This window comes from Salmo trutta, chromosome 19, assembly GCF_901001165.1.
Source record: "Salmo trutta chromosome 19, fSalTru1.1, whole genome shotgun sequence".
NCBI lineage: Eukaryota > Metazoa > Chordata > Actinopteri > Salmoniformes > Salmonidae > Salmo > Salmo trutta.
In genome coordinates, this window is record NC_042975.1 from 50355855 (window position 1) to 50377018 (window position 21164).

The window sequence follows — 21164 nt, forward strand, 5'->3', positions numbered from 1 at the left end:
GAGCTTTCCACAACTGGATTGTGCAACATTTGCACATTATTATTTTCAAAATTCTTCAAGCTCTGTCAAATTGGTTGTTGATAGTTAATTAGACAACCATTTTCAGGTCTTACCATAGCTTTTCAAAACTGTAACTCGGCCAGTCAAGAACATTCACTGTCTTTTTGGTAAGCAACTCCAGTGTAGATTTGGCCTTGTGTTTTAGATTATTGTCCTGCTGAAAGGTGAATTCATCTCACAGTGTCTGGTGGAAAGCAGACTGAGATCCAGGTTTTCCTCCAGGATTTTGCCTGTGCTTAGCTCCATTCCATATCTTTCATAATCCTGAGAAACTCCCCAGTCCTTAACGATTACAAGCATACCCTAAACATGATGCAGCCACCACAACACTTGAAAATATGGAGAGTGGAACTCGGTAATGTGGTGTATTGGATTTGCCCCAAACATACAGTGCCTTCGGAAAGTATTCAGACCCCTTGACTTTTTCCACATTTTGTTACATTACAGCCTTATTCTAAAATTGATTCAATTATTTTTTTCTCATCAATCTACACAAAATAACTCAGAATGACAAAGCGAAAGCAACTTTTTATTAATTTTAGCAAATTAATAAGAAACAGAAATACCTTATTTACATACGTTTTCAGACCCTTTGCTATGTGACTCAAAAATGAGCTCAGGTGCATCCTGTTTCTATTGATCATTCTTGAGATGTTTCTGCAATTTGATTGGAGTCCACCTGTGGTAAATTCAATTGATTGGACATGATTTGGAAAGGCACACACTTGTCAATTTAAGGTCCCACAGTTGACAGTGCATGTCAGAGCAAAAACCAAACAATGAGGTTAAAGGAATTGTCCGTAGAGCTCCGAGACAAGATTGTGTTCAGGCACAGATCTGGGGAAGGGTACCAAAACATTTCTGCAGCATTGAAGGTCCCCAGGAACACAGTGGCCTCCATCATTGTTAAATGGAAGAAGTTTGGAACCACCAAGACTCTTCCTAGAGTTGGACGCTCAGCCAAATTGAGCAATCGGGGGAGAAGGGCCTTATTCAGGGAGGTGACCAAGAACCCGATGATCACTCTGACAGAGCTCCAGAGTTCCTCTGTGGAGATGGTTGTCCTTCTGGAAGGTTATCCCATCTCTGCAACACCACCAATCAGGCCTTTATGATAGTGGCCAGACGGAAGCCACTCCTCAGTAAAAGGCACATGGCAGCCGCTTGGAGCTTGCCAAAAGGCACCTAAAGGACTCTCAGACCATGAGAAACAAGATTCTCTGGTCTGATGAAACCAAGAGAATGAACTCTTTGGCCTAAATGTGAAGTGTCACGTCTGGAGGAAACCTGGCACCATCCCTACGGTGAAGCATGGTGTATGCAGCATCGTGCTGTGGGGATGTTTTTCAGCGGCAGGGACTGGAAGACTAGTCAAGATTGAGGGAAAGATGAACGGAGCAAAATACAGAGAGATCCTTGATGAAAACCTGTTCCAGAGCGCTCAGGACCTCAGACTGGGGTGAAGGTTCACCTTCCAATAGGACAACGACCCTAAGCACACAGTCAGGATAACGCAGAAGTGGCTTCGGGACAAGTCTCTGAATGTCCTTGAGTGGCCCAGCCAGACTCCGGACCTGAATCCGATTGAACATCTCTGGAGAGACCTGAAAATAGCTGTGCAGCGACGCTCCCCAGCCAACCTGACAGAGCTTGAGAGGATCTGCAGAGAAAAAGGGAGAAACTCCCCAAATAAAGGTGTGCCAAGCTTGTAGCGTCATACCCAAGAAGACTCAAAGCTGATATCGCTGCTTCAACAAAGTACTGAGTAAAGGGTCTGAATACTTATCTAAATGTGATATTTCAGGGTTTTTTTATATACATTTGCAAAAAATTCTAAAAACCTGTTTTTGCGTGTGTAGATTGATGTGGAATTTTTTTTTTAATGCATTTTAGAATAAGGCTGTAATGTAACAAAATGTGGAAAAAGTCAAGGGGTCTGAATACTTTCCGAATACACTGTAACTTTGTATTAGGACAAAAAGTGAATTGCTTTGCCACATTTTTTGCAGTATTACTTTGGTGCCTTGTTGCAAACAGGATGCATGTTTTGCAATATTTTTATTCTCCAGGCTTCTTTCTTTTCACTCTGTCAATTAGGTTCGTATTGTGGAGTAAATACAACGCTGTTGATCCATCCTCAATTTTCTCCATCAAAGCCATTAAACTCTGCAACTGTTCTAAAGTCGCAATTGGCCTCATGGTGAAATCCCTGAGCATTTCCTTCTCCGGCAATTGAGTTAATAAGGACGCCTGTATCTTTGTAGTGCTTGGGTGTATTGATACACCATCCAAATTGAAATTAATATATTCACCATGCATGCTCAAAGGGATATTCAATGTCTGCGGGGGGGGGGGGGGGTAGAAGGATTACTTTATCCTATCCCAGGTATTCCTTAAAGAGGTGGGGTTTCAGGTGTTGACTCCGCTGTCCTGGCATCGTGAGGGAGCTTGTTCCACCATTGGGGTGCCAGAGCAGCGAACAGTTTTGACTGGGCTGAGCGGGAACTGTGCTTCCGCACAGGTAAGGAGGCGAGCAGGCCAGAGGTGGATGAACGCAGTGCCCTTCTTTGGGTGTAGGGACTGATCAGAGCCTGAAGGTAAGGAGGTGCCGTTCCCCTCACAGCTCCGTAGGCAAGCACCATGGTCTTGTAGCAGATGCGAGCTTCAACTGGAAGCCAGTGGAGTGTGCAGAGGAGCGGGGTGACGTGCGAGAACTTGGGAAGGTTGAACACCAGACGGGCTGCGGCGTTCTGGATGAGTTGTAAGGGTTCAATGGCACAGGCAGGGAGCCCCGCCAGCAGCGAGTTGCAGTAATCCAGACGGGAGATGACAAGTGCCTGGATTAGGACCTGCGCCGCTTCCTGTGTAAGGCAGGGTCGTACTCTGCGAATGTTGTAGAGCATGCACCTACAGGATCGGGTCACCGCCTTGATGTTAGCTGAGAACGACAGGGTGTTGTCCAGGGTCACGCCAAGGCTCTTAGCACTCTGGGAGGAGGACACAATGGAGTTGTCAACCGTGATGGCGAGATCATGGAACGGGCAGTCCTTCCCCGGGAGGAAAATCAGCTCCGTCTTGCCGAGGTTCAGCTTGAGGTGGTGATCCGTCATCCACACTGATATGTCTGCCAGACATGCAGAGATGCGATTCGCCACCTGGTTATCAGAAGGGGGAATGGAGAAGATTAATTGTGTGTCGTCTGCGTAGCAATGATAGGAGAGACCATGTGAGGATATGACAGAGCCAAGTGACTTGGTGTATAGCGAGAATAGGAGAGGGCCTAGAACTGAGCCCTGGGGGACACCAGTGGTGAGAGCACGTGGTGCGGAGACGGATTCTCGCCACGCCACCTGGTAGGAGCGACCTGTCAGGTAGGACGCAATCCAAGAGTGAGCCGCGCCGGAGATGCCCAACTCGGAGAGGGTGGAGAAGAGGATCTGATGGTTCACAGTATCAAAGGCAGCAGATAGGTCTAGAAGGATGAGAGCAGAGGAGAGAGAGTTAGCTTTAGCAGTGCGGAGAGCCTCCGTGACGCAGAGAAGAGCGGTCTCAGTTGAATGGCCAGTCTTGAAACCTGACTGATTTGGATCAAGAAGGTAATTCTGAGAGAGATAGCAAGAGAGCTGGCCAAGGACGGCACGCTCAAGAGTTTTGGAGAGAAAAGAAAGAAGGGATACTGGTCTGTAGTTGTTGACATCGAAGGGATCGAGTGTAGATTTTTTCAGAAGGGGTGCAACTCTCGCTCTCTTGAAGACGGAAGGGACGTAGCCAGCGGTCAAGGATGAGTTGATGAGCGAGGTGAGGTAGGGGAGAAGGTCTCCGGAAATGGTCTGGAGAAGAGAGGAGGGGATAGGGCCAAGCGGGCAGGTTGTTGGGCGGCCGGCCATCACAAGTCGCAAGATTTCATCTGGAGAGAGAGGGGAAAAAGAGGGCAAAGCATAGGGTAGGGCAACGTGAGCAGGACCAGCGGTGTCGTTTGACTTAACCTCTCTAGGGTAGGTGGCACCAAATGGTCCCACCTACGTAACAGCCAGTGGAATCCTGTGGCGCGTTATTCAAATACCTTAGAAATGCTATTACTTCAATTTCTCAAACATATGACTATTTTACAGCATTTTAAAGACAAGACTCTCGTTAATCTAACCACACTGTCCAATTTCAAAAAGGCTTTACAACGAAAGCAAAACATTAGATTATGTCAGCAGAGTACCCAGCCAGAAATAATCAGACACCCATTTTTCAAGCTAGCATATAATGTCACAAAAACCCAGAAGACAGCTAAATGCAGCACTAACCTTTGATGATCTTCATCAGATGACACACCTAGGACATTATGTTATACAATACATGCATGTTTTGTTCAATCAAGTTCATATTTATATCAAAAACCAGCTTTTTACATTAGCATGTGACGTTCAGAACTAGCATACCCCCCGCAAACTTCCGGCGAATTTACTAACAATTTACTAAATTACTCACGATAAACGTTCACAAAAAGCATAACAATTATTTTAAGAATTATAGATACAGAACTCCTCTATGCACTCGATATGTCCGATTTTAAAATAGCTTTTTGGTGAAAGCACATTTTGCAATATTCTAAGTAGATAGCCCGGCATCACAGGGCTAGCTATTTAGACACCCAGCAAGTTTAGCCTTCACCAAACTCCGATTTACTATTAGAAAAGTTTGATTACCTTTGGTGTTCTTCGTCAGAATGCACTCCCAGGACTGCTACTTCAATAACAAATGTTGGTTTGGTCCCAAATAATCCATAGTTATGTTCAAACAGCGGCGTTTTGTTCGTGCGTTCAAGACACTATCCGAATGGTAAATAAGGGTTACGAGCACGGCGCATTTCGTGACAAAAAAATTCTAAATATTCCATTACCGTACTTCGAAGCATGTCAACCGCTGTTTAAAATCAATTTTTATGCCATTTTTCTCGTAAAAAAGCGATAATATTCCGACCGGGAATCTGCGTTTAGGTAAATAGACGAAAGAAAATAAAGCACGGGATCGACTGGTGCACGCGCCTAAGCCCATTATCCTTTTATCGGCCACTTGCCAAAAGCGCAAATGTGTTTCAGCCTGGGGCTGGAATGACATCATTCAGCTTTTACCCGGGCTCTGAGAGCCTATGGGAGCCATAGGAAGTGTCACGTTACAGCAAAGATCCTCAGTCTTCAATAAACAGAGACAAGAAGAACAAGATCTTGTCAGAGAGGGCACTTCCTTTAAGGAATCTTCTCAGGTTTTTGCCTGCCATATGAGTTCTGTTATACTCACAGACACCATTCAAACAGTTTTAGAAACTTTAGGGTGTTTTCTATTCAAAGACAATAATTATATGCATATTCTAGTTACTGGGTAGGAGTAGTAACCAGATTAAATCGGGTACAATTTTTATCCGGCCGTGTAAATACTGCCCCCTAGCCCTAACAGGTTAACAAACGAGGATCGAATGCCGTCAACCTTCTTTTCAAAATGGTTGACGAAGTCATCCGCAGAGAGGGAGGGGGGGGGATTCAGGAGGGAGGAGAAGGTGGCAAAGAGCTTCCTAGGGTTAGAGGCAGATGCTTGGAATTTAGAGTGGTAGAAAGTGGCTTTAGCAGCAGAAACAGAGGAAGAAACTGTAGAGAGGAGGGAGTGAAAAGATGCCAGGTCCGCAGGGAGGCTAGTTTTCCTCCATTTCCGCTCGGCTTCCCAGAGCCCTGTTCTGTGAGCTCGCAATGAGTCGTCAAGCAACGGAGCAGGAGGGGAGGACCGAGCCGGACGGGAGGATAGGGGACATAGAGTGTCAAAGGATGCAGAAAGGGAGGAGAGGAGGGTTGAGGAAGCAGAATCAGGAGATTGGTTGGAGAAGGATTGAGCAGAGGGAAGAGATGATAGGATGGAAGAGGAGAGAGTAGCAGGAGAGAGAGAGCGAAGGTTGCGACAGCGCAATACCATCTGAGTAGGGGCAGAGTGAGTAGTGTTGGAGGAGAGCGAGAGGGAAAAGGATACAAGGTAGTGGTTGGAGACTTGGAGGGGAGTTGCAGTGAGATTAGTAGAAGAACAGCATCTAGTAAAGATGAGGTCAAGCGTATTGCCTGCCTTGTGAGTAGGGGGGGACGGTGAGAGGGTGAGGTCAAAAGAGGAGAGGAATGGAAAGAAGGAGGCAGAGAGAAATGAGTCAAAGGTAGACGTAGGGAGGTTAAAGTCACCCAGAACTGTGAGGGGTGAGCCATCCTCAGTAAAGGAACTTATCAAGGCGTCAAGCTCATTGATGAACTCTCCAAGGGAACCTGGAGGGCAATAAATGATAAGGATGTTAAGCTTGAATGGGCTAGTGACTGTGACAGCATGGAATTCAAATGAGGAGATAGACAGATGGGTCAGGGGAGAAAGAGAGAATGTCCACTTGGGAGAGATGAGGATTCCAGTGCCACCACCCCGCTGACCAGATGCTCTCGGGGTATGCGAGAACACATGGTCAGACGAGGAGAGAGCTGTAGGAGTAGCAGTGTTTTCTGTGGTAATCCATGTTTCCGTCAGCGCCAAGAAGTCGAGGGACTGGAGGGTAGCATAGGCTGAGATGAACTCTGCCTTGTTGGCCGCAGACTGGCAGTTCCAGAGGCTGCCGGAGACCTGGAACTCCACGTGGGTCGTGCGCGCTGGGACCACCAGGTTAGAGTGGCAGCGGCCACGCGGTGTGAAGCGTTTGTGTGGCCTGTGCAGAGAGGAGAGAACAGGGATAGGCAGACACATGGTTGACAGGCTACAGGAGAGGCTTATCTAATGCAAAAGAGATTGGAATGAACACTCAATGACACTCAATGACTCTCAAATATAACTTTCCAACTTCCACTTTAGAAATTATAATTGATGTAAACTACAGTGGTTCAATGTTACCAGGAATAGGCTCAAACTTAGTTTATTCAGCTAGATAACTTGGTACAGTATTCTTCCAGCTTCTTCCAGTGCACCGTGTCCTATGACGCCGTAGCTAACTTGCATGCTAGCATCCAATAACACACGGTTAGCACCAAAACTTGGTTACAACAAACTACCAATGGATCATTCGTGTCCGTGTCTGGTACCTTTCATAATGCAGAAGTGATTAAACGTTGGCTAGCTAACACAAAGTCAGTCCTGCTAGCTACACAAGTGGACTACACATCTCGAATGTTCAGAAAGTTAAGCTTACGTTGCAAAAATCTTGTTGACTAAAATGATACAGTACTGCTCGCTGGTAGAGTTGGCTAGCTAGCAGTGGCTGCGTTGTTGACTCCTTTCCTCAGCCCTCTCTCCTCTCCTCTCCTCTCATCTTCTCACTCGTGTCTCTTGCTTCCGTTGTCTATGAAGTAATTTTGTTTTGTTTTAAAATTGAGATTTACACATACCCATTACTTCAACCTAGATTCATCTACCCTTGATCATATCAAGAGAGAACTGTAGTGCGTATATTTTAATAGAATAAAGAGTTAACTCCTCTGTACAATTTAGTGCATTGACTTGAGGTGGACATAAGTAGGACAGATTGTAAACACTGTAGATATCGATTGGCGCAAATGTGAACGGCTGTGGACAATGCCAGAAGCTCAGAGTGACAGTTGTGAGGGTAGGGGCTAAGGAGTCAGGCAGGAAGCAGATCAAAAGAACAAGGTGGATTAGCTGGGTGTGACACAACCACAGAACCAGGCCAGAGGGGAGAAGGGGGGAGAGAGAGGGGATGGAAGGAAGGAAAGAGAAGGGGGATGAAGGTAGGGGTGGGGGTAGGGGTGAACATTCTAATTTTATGATTTCAATCTTCACGTGATTCATTCATCATTCTCTTGTCATGTGAAATTCTGAGAGAGAGAGAGAGAGAGAGAGAGAGAGAGAGAGAGAAAATTCAGATCATGTTGTTAAGGGAACAGAGACAAGGGATTGAGAACCTTTAGCTAAGAGAGGAGAAGGAGGAAGAGAAAGAGAGCTTAGAGAGAAAGAGAGACACAGAGAAAGGCAGAGAGAGAAAAAGAGGGGTGGTAAACATTTGACTAAACTTGTCATCCAGCTCAGTGACCCAGGCCCAGCCACACCAGTAGTGATGGGCATTCGGAATTTCCGGTGAGCTGGATCTTTTGCCTCTGTTCACCTTAAAGAACCGTTCATTTGGCTCCCAATGGGCTATTCGTTTAGTAGTGCTACATTTTTTAAGAAAACAGCCCAAAAAAGTTGCCTACCATTATATCAGATTGTGAAATGTGAGTTCAAATAACACAAGCGTTACAGATTGTGTGAGAAATGTAAATGTAATTTCCATTTGAGACAACATATGCAGTGTTTACCGTGAATGCAGTTTCTGCTAAGGCGGAAACTATGCCTTTTCCTGCTGGTATGAATGATTCGGGAGACAGGCGCAGGAATGCGTCATATTTTTTTTATTATACCCAAATTATGGCATGCCGTGTAAAGGCACAGGGACGAAGACCGAACAAACACTATGCAAAACACAGGGTTGAAACCCAAACAAAAGAATGAGGAGTACCTCGAATAAATAACACAAGCGCACAATGATTATCACACGGGACGAGACCCGTAATCATCTGCGCAATCCACAATGGCATGAAAGCCAAAACACACAGCACAGGTACTCACACGCACCAACGGACATTGTAACAATAATCGACAAGACCATGGAAACCAAAGGGCACATATATATAAATCCTAATCAGTGGGAATAGGAGACAGGTGTGCGTGATGAAAGTTCCGGAGGGATCCGTGACATTTACGTTTCGATCACATTGTAATGCTAAACTTCTATGAAACAGATTTAATAGAGTGGATCTACAGTGCCTTCAGAAAGTATTCATACTGACTTATTCCAAATTTTCTTGTGTTACAGCTTGAATTCCCCCATCTACACACAATACCCCATAATGAAAAAGTGAAAACATGTTTTGAGAAGATTTTGCTAATTTATTGAAAATTAAATGTAGAAATATCTCATTTACATAAGTATTCACACCCCTTTGCTATGACAGTCCAAATTGAGTTAAGGGGCATCCAATTTCCTTTGAACATCCTTGAAATGTCACTACAACTTGATCGGAGTCCACCTGTGCCCAATTCAATTGTTTGTTGATATGATTTAGAAAGAAACACACTTGTCTATGCATAATTATTCATAATCCTTTATTTATTCCATATTTTGCTGTGTTACAGCTGGAATTCTAAATTGATTCATTATATATATATTTTAATCTCAACCATCTACACACAACACCTCATAATGAAAAAGTGAAAACCTGTTTTAGACATTTTTGCTAATTTATTGAAAATGAAATGCAGAAATATCTCATTTACACTTCTGAGTCAATACTTTGTAGAAGCACCTTTGGCAGCGATTACAGCTGTGAGTCTTGAAGCACTTTCCACACCTGGATTGTGCAACATTTGCACTCTGTCAATTAGGTTAGTATTGTGGAGTAACTACAATGTTGTTGATCCATCCTCAGTTCTCTCCTATTACAGCCATTTAACTATGTAACTGTTTTAAAGTCACCATTGGTCTCACGGTGAAATCCCTGAGTGGGATTTGCTTAAAGGGAAATTCAATGTCTGCTTTTCCCTGGTCTTTGTGGGTGAATCTGTGTTTGAAATGCACTGCTTGACTGGGGGACCTTACAGTGTGGGGTACGTAAATGAGGTAGTCATTCAAAAATCATGTTAAACACTATTGTTGAACCCAGAGTGAGTCCATGCAATGTTTGTGACTTATTATGCTAATTTTTACTCCTGAACTTATTTATGCTTGCCATAATAAAGGGGTTGAATACTTATTGACTCAAGACATTTCGGCTTTTTATTTTTAATTCATTTGTACAAATTTCGAAAAACAGAATTCTACTTGGGGTATTGTGTGTTGGCCAGTGACAAAAAATCTAAATGTAATCTATTTATTTTTATTTCATCAATTTTAAATTCACTAGTCCCACAGTTAACAGAGCAGAAAGATTTACTGTCCATAGATCTACGAGATAAAACTGTGATGAGGCATGTATCTGGGGAAGGGTATAAAACTATTTGTAGAGTGTTGAAAGTTTCCAAGAGCACAGTTGTCTCCATCGTTGGGAAATTTATAAAAATATAGAACTACCCAGACTCTGCCTAGAGCTGGCATTCTGACCAAGTTGAGCAACTTGGCAAGAAGGATCATGGTCAGGGAGGTGACCAAGAACCCAATGACCACTCTGACAGAACTACAGAGTTCCTTAGCTGAAATGGCAGACCTTGCCAGAAGAACAAAAGTTTCTACAGCACTTACCAATCTGGGATTTATGGGAGAGTGGCCAGACGGAAGGCAGTCCTGAGAAAAAGGCACATGACAGCACCACTGGAGTTTGCAAAAAGGCACGTAAAAGACTCTGAGATCATAAGGCAAAAGATTCTGTGGTCTGATGAGACAAATATTGAACTCTTTGGCCTGAATGCAAAGCTCTATGTCTGGAGAAAACCAGGCACAGCTCATCACCCATCTAACACCCTCCCTACCGTGAAGTGTGGTGGTGTCAGCACCATGCTATGATGATGATTTTCAGTGGCAGGGACTGGGAAACTGGTAAGGATAGAGGGAACAAGGAATGGAGCCAAATACAGGAAAATCCTTGATGAGAAATTTGCTTCAGAGTGCAAACGACCTTAGACTGGGGCGAAGATTTACATTCCAACAGGACAATAACAAAGATGCTGCCCCGCATCAGCGCTTCATTGGACTCACCTGGACTCCTTCACTTTGCCCCCTCGATTGCCCCCTCTAAATCTGTCTGATCCTCAGTTTGATCCCCGTGTCAGCATTAATGCCATTTTGGTTCCCCTGTCCAGACGCTGTCCGTGTTTTGTTGCTGGTCCGTTATTTATTAAATGTTCACTCCCTGTACTTGCTTCTTGTCTCCCAGCATCTGTCCTTAGAAAATGCTGACACCAATATTGGAAGCATCAGGTAGTTTTGTTTTATGTTTTGGTTGGTGACATCTGGTCCGGGTGCCGCTGTCAATGGAACTGGGGGTGCCTCAGCCAGTTCGACAGGCTTCCACGCCTCAGTCGGCTCGTCGGGCTCCCAAGCCTTAGCCGGCTCGTCAGGCTTCCACTCCTCTTGTCCAAAGAGCTCCGAAGGGCTCCGAGACAGGATTGTGTCGAGGCACAGATCTGGGGAAGGGTACCAAAAAATGTCTGCAGCACTTAGGTCCCCAAGAACACAGTGGCCTGCATCATTCTTAAATGGAACACATTTGGAATCATCAAGACTATTCCTAGAGCTGGCAGCCCGGCCAATCAGGGAGGTGAACAAGAACCCGATGGTCACTCTGACAGAGCTCCAGAGTTCTGCTGTGGAGATGGGAGAACCTTCCAGAAGGACAACCATCTCTGCAGCACTCCACCAATCAGGCCTTTATGGTAGAGTGGCCAGACAGAAGCCACTACTCAGTAAAAGGCACATGACAGCCCACTTGGAGTTTGTCAAAAGACACCTAAAGGAATCTCAGACCATGAGAAACAAGATTCTCTGGTCTGATGAAACCAAGACTGGACTCTTTGGCCTGAATGTCAAGCATCACGTCTGGAGGAAACCTGGTACTATCCCTATGAAGCATGGTGGTGGCAGCATCATGCTGTTGGGGTGTTTTTCAGCAGCAGGGACTGGAAGACTAGTCCGGATCGAGGTAAAGATGAACGGAACAAAGTACAGAGAGATCCTTGATGAAAACCTGCTCCAGAGCACTCAGGACCTCAGATTGGGGCGAAGGTTTACCTTCCGACAGGACAACGACCCTAAGCACACAGCCAAGATAACGCAGAAGTGGCTTCGGGACAAGTCTCTGAATGTCCTTGAGTGGCCCAGCCAGAGCCCGGACATGAACCCAATCTAACATCTCTGGAGAGACCTGAAAATAGCTGTGCAGTGACGCACCCCATCCAATCTCACAGAGCTTGAGAGGATCTGCAGAGAAGAATAGGAGAAACTATACAGGTGTTCCAAGCTTGTAGCGTCATACCGAAGAAGACTCGAGGCTATAATTGCTGCCAAAAGTCCTTCAACAAAGTACTGAGTAAAGTGCCTGAATACTTATGTAAATGTGATATTTCAATTTTGTCTTTTTTATAAATGTTTTACCTGTTTTTGCTTTGTCGTTATGGGGTATTGTGTGTAGATTGATGAGAAAAAAATAACCAATGTAATCAATTTTAGAATAACTTTTTGGAATAATTCAAGGGGTCTGAATACTTTCTGAATGCACTGTACGTGCAATAAGGTGTTTTAAACAGTAACTCCTCTTTTTTTTGGAAGTTGTAATGACTAATACTCCTTTTAAAAGGTGCAATATGCAGAAACCCCTCCGCCTTTTCCTGGTTGCTAAAATTCTAATAGTTTGCCTAATTTCAGTTTAGGTGAGAAAATAAGAGGTCATTGTGTAACGAGAATTATTGTACCATCTAAACCGCTGTAAAATATATTTTCCATAACCAAAAATATTGTATTTTTAGCTGGTGTACAAAACCGAAAGTTAAAGACGCAAAAACAAAATTTAAGAACCGAAAGCATAGAAATAGTGTACATAGAACAGATTTACCGTTTCTTAGACTTGCTTCAATGAGAATGACAGATCTATAACTCTCATTTCTATGTGAATTTGATCAGGTCACCCGAAAAGTTACATATTGCAGCTTTAAATTGAGGTTGTTGAGCTCTCCATATAAGTTTGGGGGGGTTCCTCCTCATTGTCTGTAGCTTCCCTGCCTGAACACACATGCCTAAGCTAACCACAGCAGGTGGTACTGTCTATTGACATGCATAGACGTGTGGATGCAGATGCTGTCTGAAACTCCGAGTCAGAAAAAAGCACTTCAAAAGTAAAGAGGTGATATCAAGAGATTGTATCTTTATTTCCAACACCTATTTAGTCACAAAATGACTGACTACACTAAGGTTAGGACTTGGCAGTGTCTCCACAGTACCCTCTGGTGTTAACAGAAGGGATGATCAACTTTCAAGGAAGTCATTGGTTAAATTAAAATCCTGACTGGGATAGTAATAAAAAACGACAACAAGAGAATAACGTTTTGAGGTGTGCATTTATTACAAGTCTATTGATGTGGTAACACATCGGTACTGTACACCTTGACTCATACAGGTGGGGTGAAACATAAGCATGGTGATGGTGATGGCGCAGAGACAGTGGCCAAGACACAGACACCCACTCATCACTTATCCGAGGGAGTTGTCTTCTTCTTCGCCATATCTACTGAAGATAAAAGGAGAGCTTGTTATTCATTCAGTTCCTCCTTTTAGTTCTTTCTAAGAACGATCATAATCCCTCATGATGACAGTTTGTGACTAACCGTGATGTATGTGTGCAGTAGACTTCAGTGTAGATAATAGCAAGTCTCATATCATGTTCATTACAGTGTCATATCATGTGTGCAACTCACCTGTCTGTGTCCGCTTGCTCATCGGTGCTGCGTATCCCCCACCACTGGAGGTGCAGCTGCAATAGTTTAGCTTGGGGACGGTGTAATCCGTATTCTCCGTATCGTCATCCTCATCGTCATCTTCGACTATGGATCGCCGAGCCAGGAGCACCTCTTTGTCTTCTCTGAAGTGGGCTTTCCTCAGCTGCTCAAAGCTGGGTCTCACTGTGAGAATGAATCAATCAATCAATCAATGCATGAATGAATTCAACAAGGGGATTGTCAGGTGAGAAGGCAGCAGATGAGATAAAATAGAACCACAATGCTCTTAGCTTTCAACTTCTACTCAATGCACAGGCAGGATGCATTTGGGGGTAATTATTCAATACCGTGGAGTACTGTAATGGTGTGCTTTTTTTAATCTACTCACCGTAGAGATCTATGTCTGCACTCTCCTCTGTGGCCAAAGACTTCGCCTCTGTTGCCTGCTTTGACGGGCCCATCATCCCGTGTTGTGAGGTGTCCTTAGGTTGATCTAATTGGTTTCGGTTTGGATACTGATTTGAGGCTGATGAACTAAAAGCAAAAATGTATTAAGTTGAAGCGTAGTCAGTAAGAAACTGAAAGACATGCTGAATAAGTGTTTCCCGTAAAATCACACAATCATCTTGGGCCTTATAGCATAGGGTACTGATAACGTCTATATGTGTTTGTGTCTGAATATATTTGTCTGCGTGTTCTCACTCCTTCCCAGGCTTCAGAGGAGACCACGGAGGCTGGCTGTAAGAGGTGCTGGTAGTGCTGTGGCTGGGTCCTGTATCGTCCCTGAGGGACAGGGACTGCCTAAAGGAGAGGACAGAAACACACAGGATAGGTCATTAGAGGGAGAGGGAGAGAGAGGGAGAGAGGGAGATGGACACAGAATGGTCTATGCCAATGATACCCTTTCACTTGCATTTGCACCTAGTAAATAGGCCAACAGTTACCATGCCACAGAGGCAGTGAACCCATCATCTGCCTTCATCCAGGGGTTGTCTGTGTAGGGAGGCTGAGTGGCCATAATACTCATCTCATTCCAGCTCTGGCTCTTCTTCCTGAGAAATAATATTAGGTCAGATAAGGAATAATAAACCAATCAACCATGTGGACATGATCGTTTTTTTTTGTTTTAGACAAAGCCCTGATGCTATTAGTGGAGGCATGGCATCTTAGGTGTTCTCCAATCAATGTAATTCCCCATTGCAATGAAGGGACACTTTGCCTGACATACAGTACCAGTCAAAAGTTTGGACACAACTACTCATTCAAGGGGTTTTTCTTAATTTTTACTACATTGTAGAATAATAGTGAAGACATCAAAACTATGAAATAACACATATGGAATCATGTCGTAACCAAAAAAGTGATATACAAATCAAAATATATTTTAGAATTTAGATTCTTCAAAGTAGCCACCCCTTGCCTTGATGACAGCTTTGCACACTCTTGGCATTCTCTCAACCAGCTTCACCGGGAATGCTTTTCTAACAGTCTTGAAGTAGTTACCACATATGCTGAGCACTTGTTGGCTGATTTTCCTTCACTCTGTGTTCCAACTCTTCCAAAACCAGGTCGGGTGATTGTGGAGGCCAGGTCATCTGATGCAGCAGTCCATCACTCTCCTTCTTCAAATAGTCCTTACACAGCCTGGAGGTGTGTTTTGGGTCATTATCCTTTTTAAAAAACAAATAATAATCCCACTAAGCGCCAACCAGATGGGATGGCGTATCGCTGCAGAATGCTGTGGTAGCCATGCTGGTTAAGTGTGCCTTCTAAATAAATCACTGACAGTGTTACCAGTAAAGCATCCCCACACCATCACACCTCCTCCTCCATGCTTCACGGTGAGAACCACACATTCGGAGATCATCCGTTCACCTACTCTACGTCTCACAAAGACAGAGTGGTTGTAACCAAAAATATCAAATTTCCACTGGTCTAATGTTCATTGCTCGTGTTTCTTGGCCCAAGCAAGTCTCTTCTTATTATTGGTATCATTTAGTTGTGGTTTCTTTGCAGCAATTCGACCATGAATGCCTGATTCACACAGTCTCCTCTGAACAGTTGATGTTGAGATGTGTCTGTTACTTGAACTCTGTGAAACATTTATCTGGGCTGCAATCTGAGGTCAGTTAAGTCTAATGAACTTATCCTCTGCAGCAGAGGTAACTCTGGATCTTCCTTTCGTGTGGCGGTCCTCATGAGAGCCCGTTTCATCAAAGCGCTTGTTGGTTTCTGCGACTGCACTTGAAGAAACTTTCAAAGTCCTTGAAATGTTCCGCATTGACTGACCTTCATGTCTTGAAGTAATAATGGACTGTCGTTTCTCCTTGCTTATTTGAGTTGTTCTTGCAATAATATGGACTTGATCTTTTACCAAATAGGGCTCTCTTCTGTATACCCCCCTACCTTGTCACAACACAACTGATTGGCTCAAACGCATTAAGAAGGAAAGAAATTCCACAAATTCACTTTTAACAAGGCACACCTGTTAATTGAAATGCATTCCAGATGACTACTTCATGAAGCTGGTTGAGAGAATGCTAAGAGTGTGCAAAGCTGTCATCAAGATAAAGGGTGGCTACTTTGAAGAATCTCAAATATAAAATATATTTTGATTTGTTTAACACTTTTTTGGTTACATGATTCCATATGTGTTATTTCATAGAATTTTGATGTCTTCACTAGTATTCTACAATGTAGAAAATAATAAAGAAAAACCCTGGAATGAGTAGTTGTGTCCAAACTTTTGACTGGTACTGTACATCAAGACAGATACAGCATATCTGATGCATAACACGCAATGTTCTTTCTGTCCTCTTACCTCTTACTTATACACAGACATATCTGTTCTCCTGATGTACTGGTGCCTGCACCTCCATCCAACATGGTGACACTACACCTGAGGAGGAAGAGGAGGAGGAGGAAGAAGAAGAAGAAGACAAATGTCTATTGTCCACAGTAAAGTGAGATTTGTCTTTTTACTTCATTCACTGAAGATGACGGATCAATTAATTGTAGGTGCAATGGCAGTATGTCCACTATGGATATCAATTTCCCTATATACCTCCATCATTCTAATCTACTCACAGATGAGGCCCAGGTTTGACATCCTTACTCCCTGACACAGGCATCAGCCAGGAGTGACAGCTAGTGGCTAGGATGTTGCCCTCGTCCCATCTCTGTCTCTTCCTGAAACATAGGCAAGGACCACAGAGATATAAAACCTAGATGGCGCACCTCCTCGTATCTTCTTGAATTTATATCTCAGGACAGGGGAGATGGCTGAATGGTGAGCAGAATATAATTAGGCCTATTAAGAATGGTGGAAATACAGTGCACAAGGTTCAATCAAACCTTTCAGGCATGAAACAGATGGATAACAAAAGCTTGTTGATATTGAATTTAGTAAATGTAAGTAAACCAATGTGCAATGCACCCCAAGCAATGTGCAATGCACCCATCCTCCGTCACTGAGGGATAATAAGGGAGGAAATAAAATAAGGGGGAAATAAAAAGGACCTGCAAATAAAAAGGACCTCACCGAAATTTAGAACTGTTACAATCTTTCTGTGTTTCCGTCACCCCAGAGCTGATGCTGGTCCTGAGGATGCCTTTGAGGGGCATGCTTGGGTCGGATAGTGATGCTGAGTTGGAACCAAGGCTGAGGTGGCACTGCAGCTGGGACAGAGACTGAAACAGAATAGAATATATACTTTGTCTATTTTAACAACTGAAATTTGTATTCTGCCTGACTGAAACGTCGCCGTCCCAGTCCCAGTCCCAGTCACCCCAAATACACATGTATGTTAAGTGGCACAGAGCCAGCCACAGAGCAGCATCCCTGGTTGTAGAGTGGTTTTAGGGGTTAAGGTGGTACCTGGCAGCTCAGGGGGCAGTCGGGATTGTGAACTAAAAGCTCTGGTTCATCAGATGGATGAGAATTCTTCAGAATGCCTCTCAGGGTCATCAATGATGATCCAGCACCAGAGTCTGTCATTGCATGTGACACCTATAGATGAGAGTCTGAGACTGAACTTCAGTGGGGAAATTGTATTGTGTCAAAAATTAACATTTGAGTCTGTTAGACTCTTCCATCAGTCAAAAGCGGTGTCCCTATGCCTCCCTATATCTACCTATGCTAGATATAGACCATTTTGAGGTAGAAAAACATCTGACAAACATAATTTGAGTTTTTTTTGCCTAATCATCACTGATTTCAGATTATATTTGCCATTCACTTACCTCATTCGGTTGATGGTCACTTCCGTTAAAATGGTTAATTGATTGATTTGATCTCAACGAAAAAGCTTGTTCGTTGTCACAATGACTGAGCCATGTAATTCTGTAGTGACGCAATAGAAGGGTTGTGATGTAATAAAGAAAGTACGAGGAAAATGAAGTTTTACTACTTTTTTTAATGTACTTTATCTTTTGTAGTCTCTTTGGTTTTGGGTACCGTGATTTCTTCTCAAGAAACACTTGCAAACGAAGAACATTTATATTTTAGACCATGTAGCTGACGTTCAGCCGGTGTTCGCTAGATGGCAGGACCTTTCTAGCCATTACGTCGCGGGGACAGATTATTTTCTGCTTGTACGTCTCTGTTTTCAGTATTTACTTCCGCCAATAAAAATGGCAGCTTTGTAGCCCTTCGTGTTGTGATTTTGTGTTGTCTTAAGTGCTTACAAAAACTCAGGTAGGTTGATATAAGTTTTGATTAGCTGTAAAAATGAACATCGGTGGTTTATTCGCTGATGTTGTGATTGAATAGCGGGTATCTAAATAATGGATGTCTCAATGACTTAAGTGTAATGGATCTGAGAGTCATGATCAAGTGCTAACACAGCATATGGATCTGTGCAACACTGCTGCAGTAAGTGCATATTTTTTATTCGAAAGATTATTTCTCGCTGATATGAAAGATAAGGGGCATATCAGCATATGTTTCCAAAACTGTTTCACGAGCAATAATTATTGACGTTTCGTAACGTTAAAACACAGCCTCGGGAATTGTAGTTCACAAGCAGGCAACCGTAAGCGAAGCTAACCGCTGAAAACCCTACAGATAAGGGTTTTGAAGAACTAAGTAAGAATGCCGATGATGTGCCATTCCCTCATAACTCCCTAATGAGCCCGCCCCACAAGTCTCTCTCTAATTTAGCGCCCTGTCTATTTTATTTCCCCTAGTTCCTCCAGAATGCAGAACGCCACAGTGGGTCGTCCTCTATTTGGAGGAGCCCTGTCAGCCACCATCCCTCACAGTGCCAAAGACATCAGGTGAGACAAAATATCATGATCAACACATTTCTATGGTCAACACTGTCAGCTGCGGAGGGAAAGCTGAACTGTCTCAAGAGCACATTTACCCCCCCCCCCCCCCTTGTATATGAGCAGTGAGTTGAGGGAGCTTCCAGACAACCAGGAGGTTTTTGCCCACGACCACAGTGACCAGAGCATCATCGTTGAACTACTAGAGTTACAGAACCATGTCCAGAATGAAGACGCTGCCAGGTATGCACTAAAATTGTGGTGCGAGTGCATCCCATATGGGACCCTATTCTCTTTATAGTGCACACTACTTTTGACCAAGGTTCATTGGGCTGTGGTCAAAAGTTGTGCACTATATGTAGAAGAGTGCTATTTAGGATGAATCCTGTGTGTTTTTGCAGTGATTGACTTGGGCAGGAGCTCACAGGAACTGAGTACTGGCACCTCAAATGTTCTAGGTTTTGAGTTCCTGTACGTCTTTATAGATTTTAGCTCAAAAGTACTGTAGCGTTCCTCCACCTATATATGAACAGTACCAGCACATATTTCAGTCCAAGTCAAGCATTGCTCACTGCTCAGCCTCCCCTTTCTTAACGTAACCTTTGACCTTTAGGTACCACTTTGAGGATGTAGCAGGGAGCAACAAGGCATCGGCCCCAGGGACATCAGAGGTCAGGACTGTGGCGGCCTTGCCCAAGTCAGACCTCTCCCTGGAGGAGTGCAGCTCTGCCTTTCTGCTCACTGGAACACAGTGTGTGTCCAAGTTCAATGAGGAAGTACGTCTGTCTGTTTTCTTTCTTAGTTTTGAAAATATATTTCTTCTTAGTAAAATCGTAACCTTGTTTTTCTGAAAGGGAAAGTAAGTGACCTCTGACTGACAATCTCACCTGCAGCCTCACGTGTCAATTCACAACCCTTTGCACAAACAGTAATGCCCATTCACCTTGGTAGTCATGTGTCCTATGCTCAAGAGGATTTATAGCCTAGTCTTTTCAGGAAGTGCACAAGTGCTAGTCTTTTCCTTGTCACAGTCAGAAGGGTCATGTCAATTGCAGTTATATAGTCTGAAACCATGTGGAGGTTTATGGCATTCACCTCAACTGTTGGTAAACTCTATTTGAACTGTTCCAGCTCTGGATCCTTTAGAATTTGTATCTTATTTTGTTGCGCTCCTTCCCCCAGGCCAAAAATACAGTGACCATTCACCTTGGCCTGTTCCGACTACCACAGTTCTCTACGGATGTTCTGGTGACCTTCAACGACCCCCTCAGCATAAGGTGAGGTTATACAGGGTGTTTGTCCCAAGTGGCACCGTATTCCCTATATAGTGCACTACTTTTGAACAGTGCCCATAGGGGACTCCTGTCTATCCCTGGTGTTTTGTGAAATAGAAGACGTTAAATCTATTTTTTTTTAAGTTTTATTTTTGTCAAATATGGATAAAGCATAGGTAGAGCATAATCTAGGCTAAAGGTACTATGGCAAAAGGTGTTATTTAATATTAATATAAATGAAACTGAAAAAAGGGTATCAATGTTTTCATTGTAACTACTATAACTTGTTACAGATGCTATTGCCATGGTATTACCACGTTTTCCTAAGCTACCTGTTAAGCGCTACTCCTTTTCCCTAACCTCTCCCGTCCCCCTCTCCTCTCTGGCCACCCAGCCCTGGCAGCAGCAGTGCAGTGGGAATGGGAGGAAAGTTGCAGGAGGACATAGAGCCATGGACGCTACAGGACTTCCAGCGTTTACTGCAGTCTCTCAGACTACACGACCCAGGCGTGTTTGGGTAGAAGAGGCCTTCAGGTCCAGCCCGCCACACCGCTTCAACAGACATTGCCATTACACTCATCTCCAATCATTTTGTACTCTCAGACGGACATAATGTAATATGCAAGTTACTGGTCACAGTAAAAACCACTCAAGATTGCGTTTTGGTTGTCTTCTCATGGTATCATTTGTGTTTACTTAAATTGTATGAACTTAGCTTATGCTGATATTATACTGAACAGAATATAAACGCAACATGTAAAGCGTTGGTCCCATGTTTCATGAGCTGAAATAAAAGATCCCAGAAATGTTCCATATGCACAATCTTATCTCTCAACTTTTGGGCACAAATTTGTTTACAACCCCGTTAGTGAGCATTTCTCCTATGCCAAGATAATCCATCCACCTGACAGGTGTGGCATATCAAGAAGCTGATTAAACAGCATTAGCATTACACAGGTGCACCTTGTGCTGGGGACAAAAGGCCATTCTAAAATGTGCAGTTTTGTAACACAACACTGCCACAGGTTGTCTCTAGTTTTGAGGGAGTGTGCAATTGGCACGCTGACTGCAGGAATGTCCACCAGA

The 21164-nt window shown here is 43.8% G+C and overlaps 2 protein-coding genes across 3 annotated transcripts; one reads left to right on the top strand and one right to left on the bottom strand.

Moving 5' to 3' along the window:
• Positions 1–13139: 13139 nt before the first annotated feature.
• Positions 13140–17820, bottom strand: LOC115153723 (uncharacterized). Its single transcript, XM_029699318.1, has 10 exons — positions 17779–17820; positions 17414–17545; positions 17078–17226; positions 16624–16725; positions 16358–16435; positions 14481–14588; positions 14239–14337; positions 13925–14070; positions 13516–13719; positions 13140–13328 (listed from the first exon to the last, which is right to left on the bottom strand). Exons 2-10 carry the CDS (start codon positions 17531–17533, stop codon positions 13288–13290), a joined length of 1047 nt encoding a protein of 348 aa, XP_029555178.1. The 5' UTR covers positions 17534–17545; positions 17779–17820; the 3' UTR covers positions 13140–13287.
• Positions 17821–18147: 327 nt separating this feature from the next.
• rangrf (RAN guanine nucleotide release factor) lies at positions 18148–20891 on the top strand. Of its 2 annotated transcripts, XM_029701639.1 has the most exons (7): positions 18158–18232; positions 18344–18409; positions 18724–18813; positions 18931–19047; positions 19418–19580; positions 19987–20081; positions 20473–20891. In XM_029701639.1, exons 3-7 carry the CDS (start codon positions 18734–18736, stop codon positions 20597–20599), a joined length of 582 nt encoding a protein of 193 aa, XP_029557499.1. In that variant the 5' UTR covers positions 18158–18232; positions 18344–18409; positions 18724–18733; the 3' UTR covers positions 20600–20891. The 2 variants fall into 2 exon arrangements, with proteins under 2 accessions (XP_029557498.1, XP_029557499.1); XM_029701638.1 differs by lacking the exon at positions 18344–18409 and having other exon boundaries at positions 18148–18232.
• Positions 20892–21164: the final 273 nt, after the last annotated feature.

Bases quoted from the DNA above. Each gene is read 5' to 3' on its own strand.
- LOC115153723 (XM_029699318.1), bottom strand. From the start codon at position 17,533: ATGACAGACTCTGGTGCTGGATCATCATTGATGACCCTGAGAGGCATT. The intron at 17,227-17,413 runs GTACCACCTTAA...ATTCTGTTTCAG, and splicing joins ACTGCCCCCTGAGCTGCCAG to TCTCTGTCCCAGCTGCAGTG. The intron at 14,589-16,357 runs GTAAGAGGACAG...ATTATTTCTCAG, and splicing joins TGTCTGTGTATAAGTAAGAG to GAAGAAGAGCCAGAGCTGGA.
- rangrf (XM_029701638.1), top strand. From the start codon at position 18,734: ATGCAGAACGCCACAGTGGGTCGTCCTCTATTTGGAGGAGCCCTGTCA. The intron at 18,814-18,930 runs GTGAGACAAAAT...GTATATGAGCAG, and splicing joins CACAGTGCCAAAGACATCAG to TGAGTTGAGGGAGCTTCCAG. The intron at 19,048-19,417 runs GTATGCACTAAA...TTTGACCTTTAG, and splicing joins CAGAATGAAGACGCTGCCAG to GTACCACTTTGAGGATGTAG.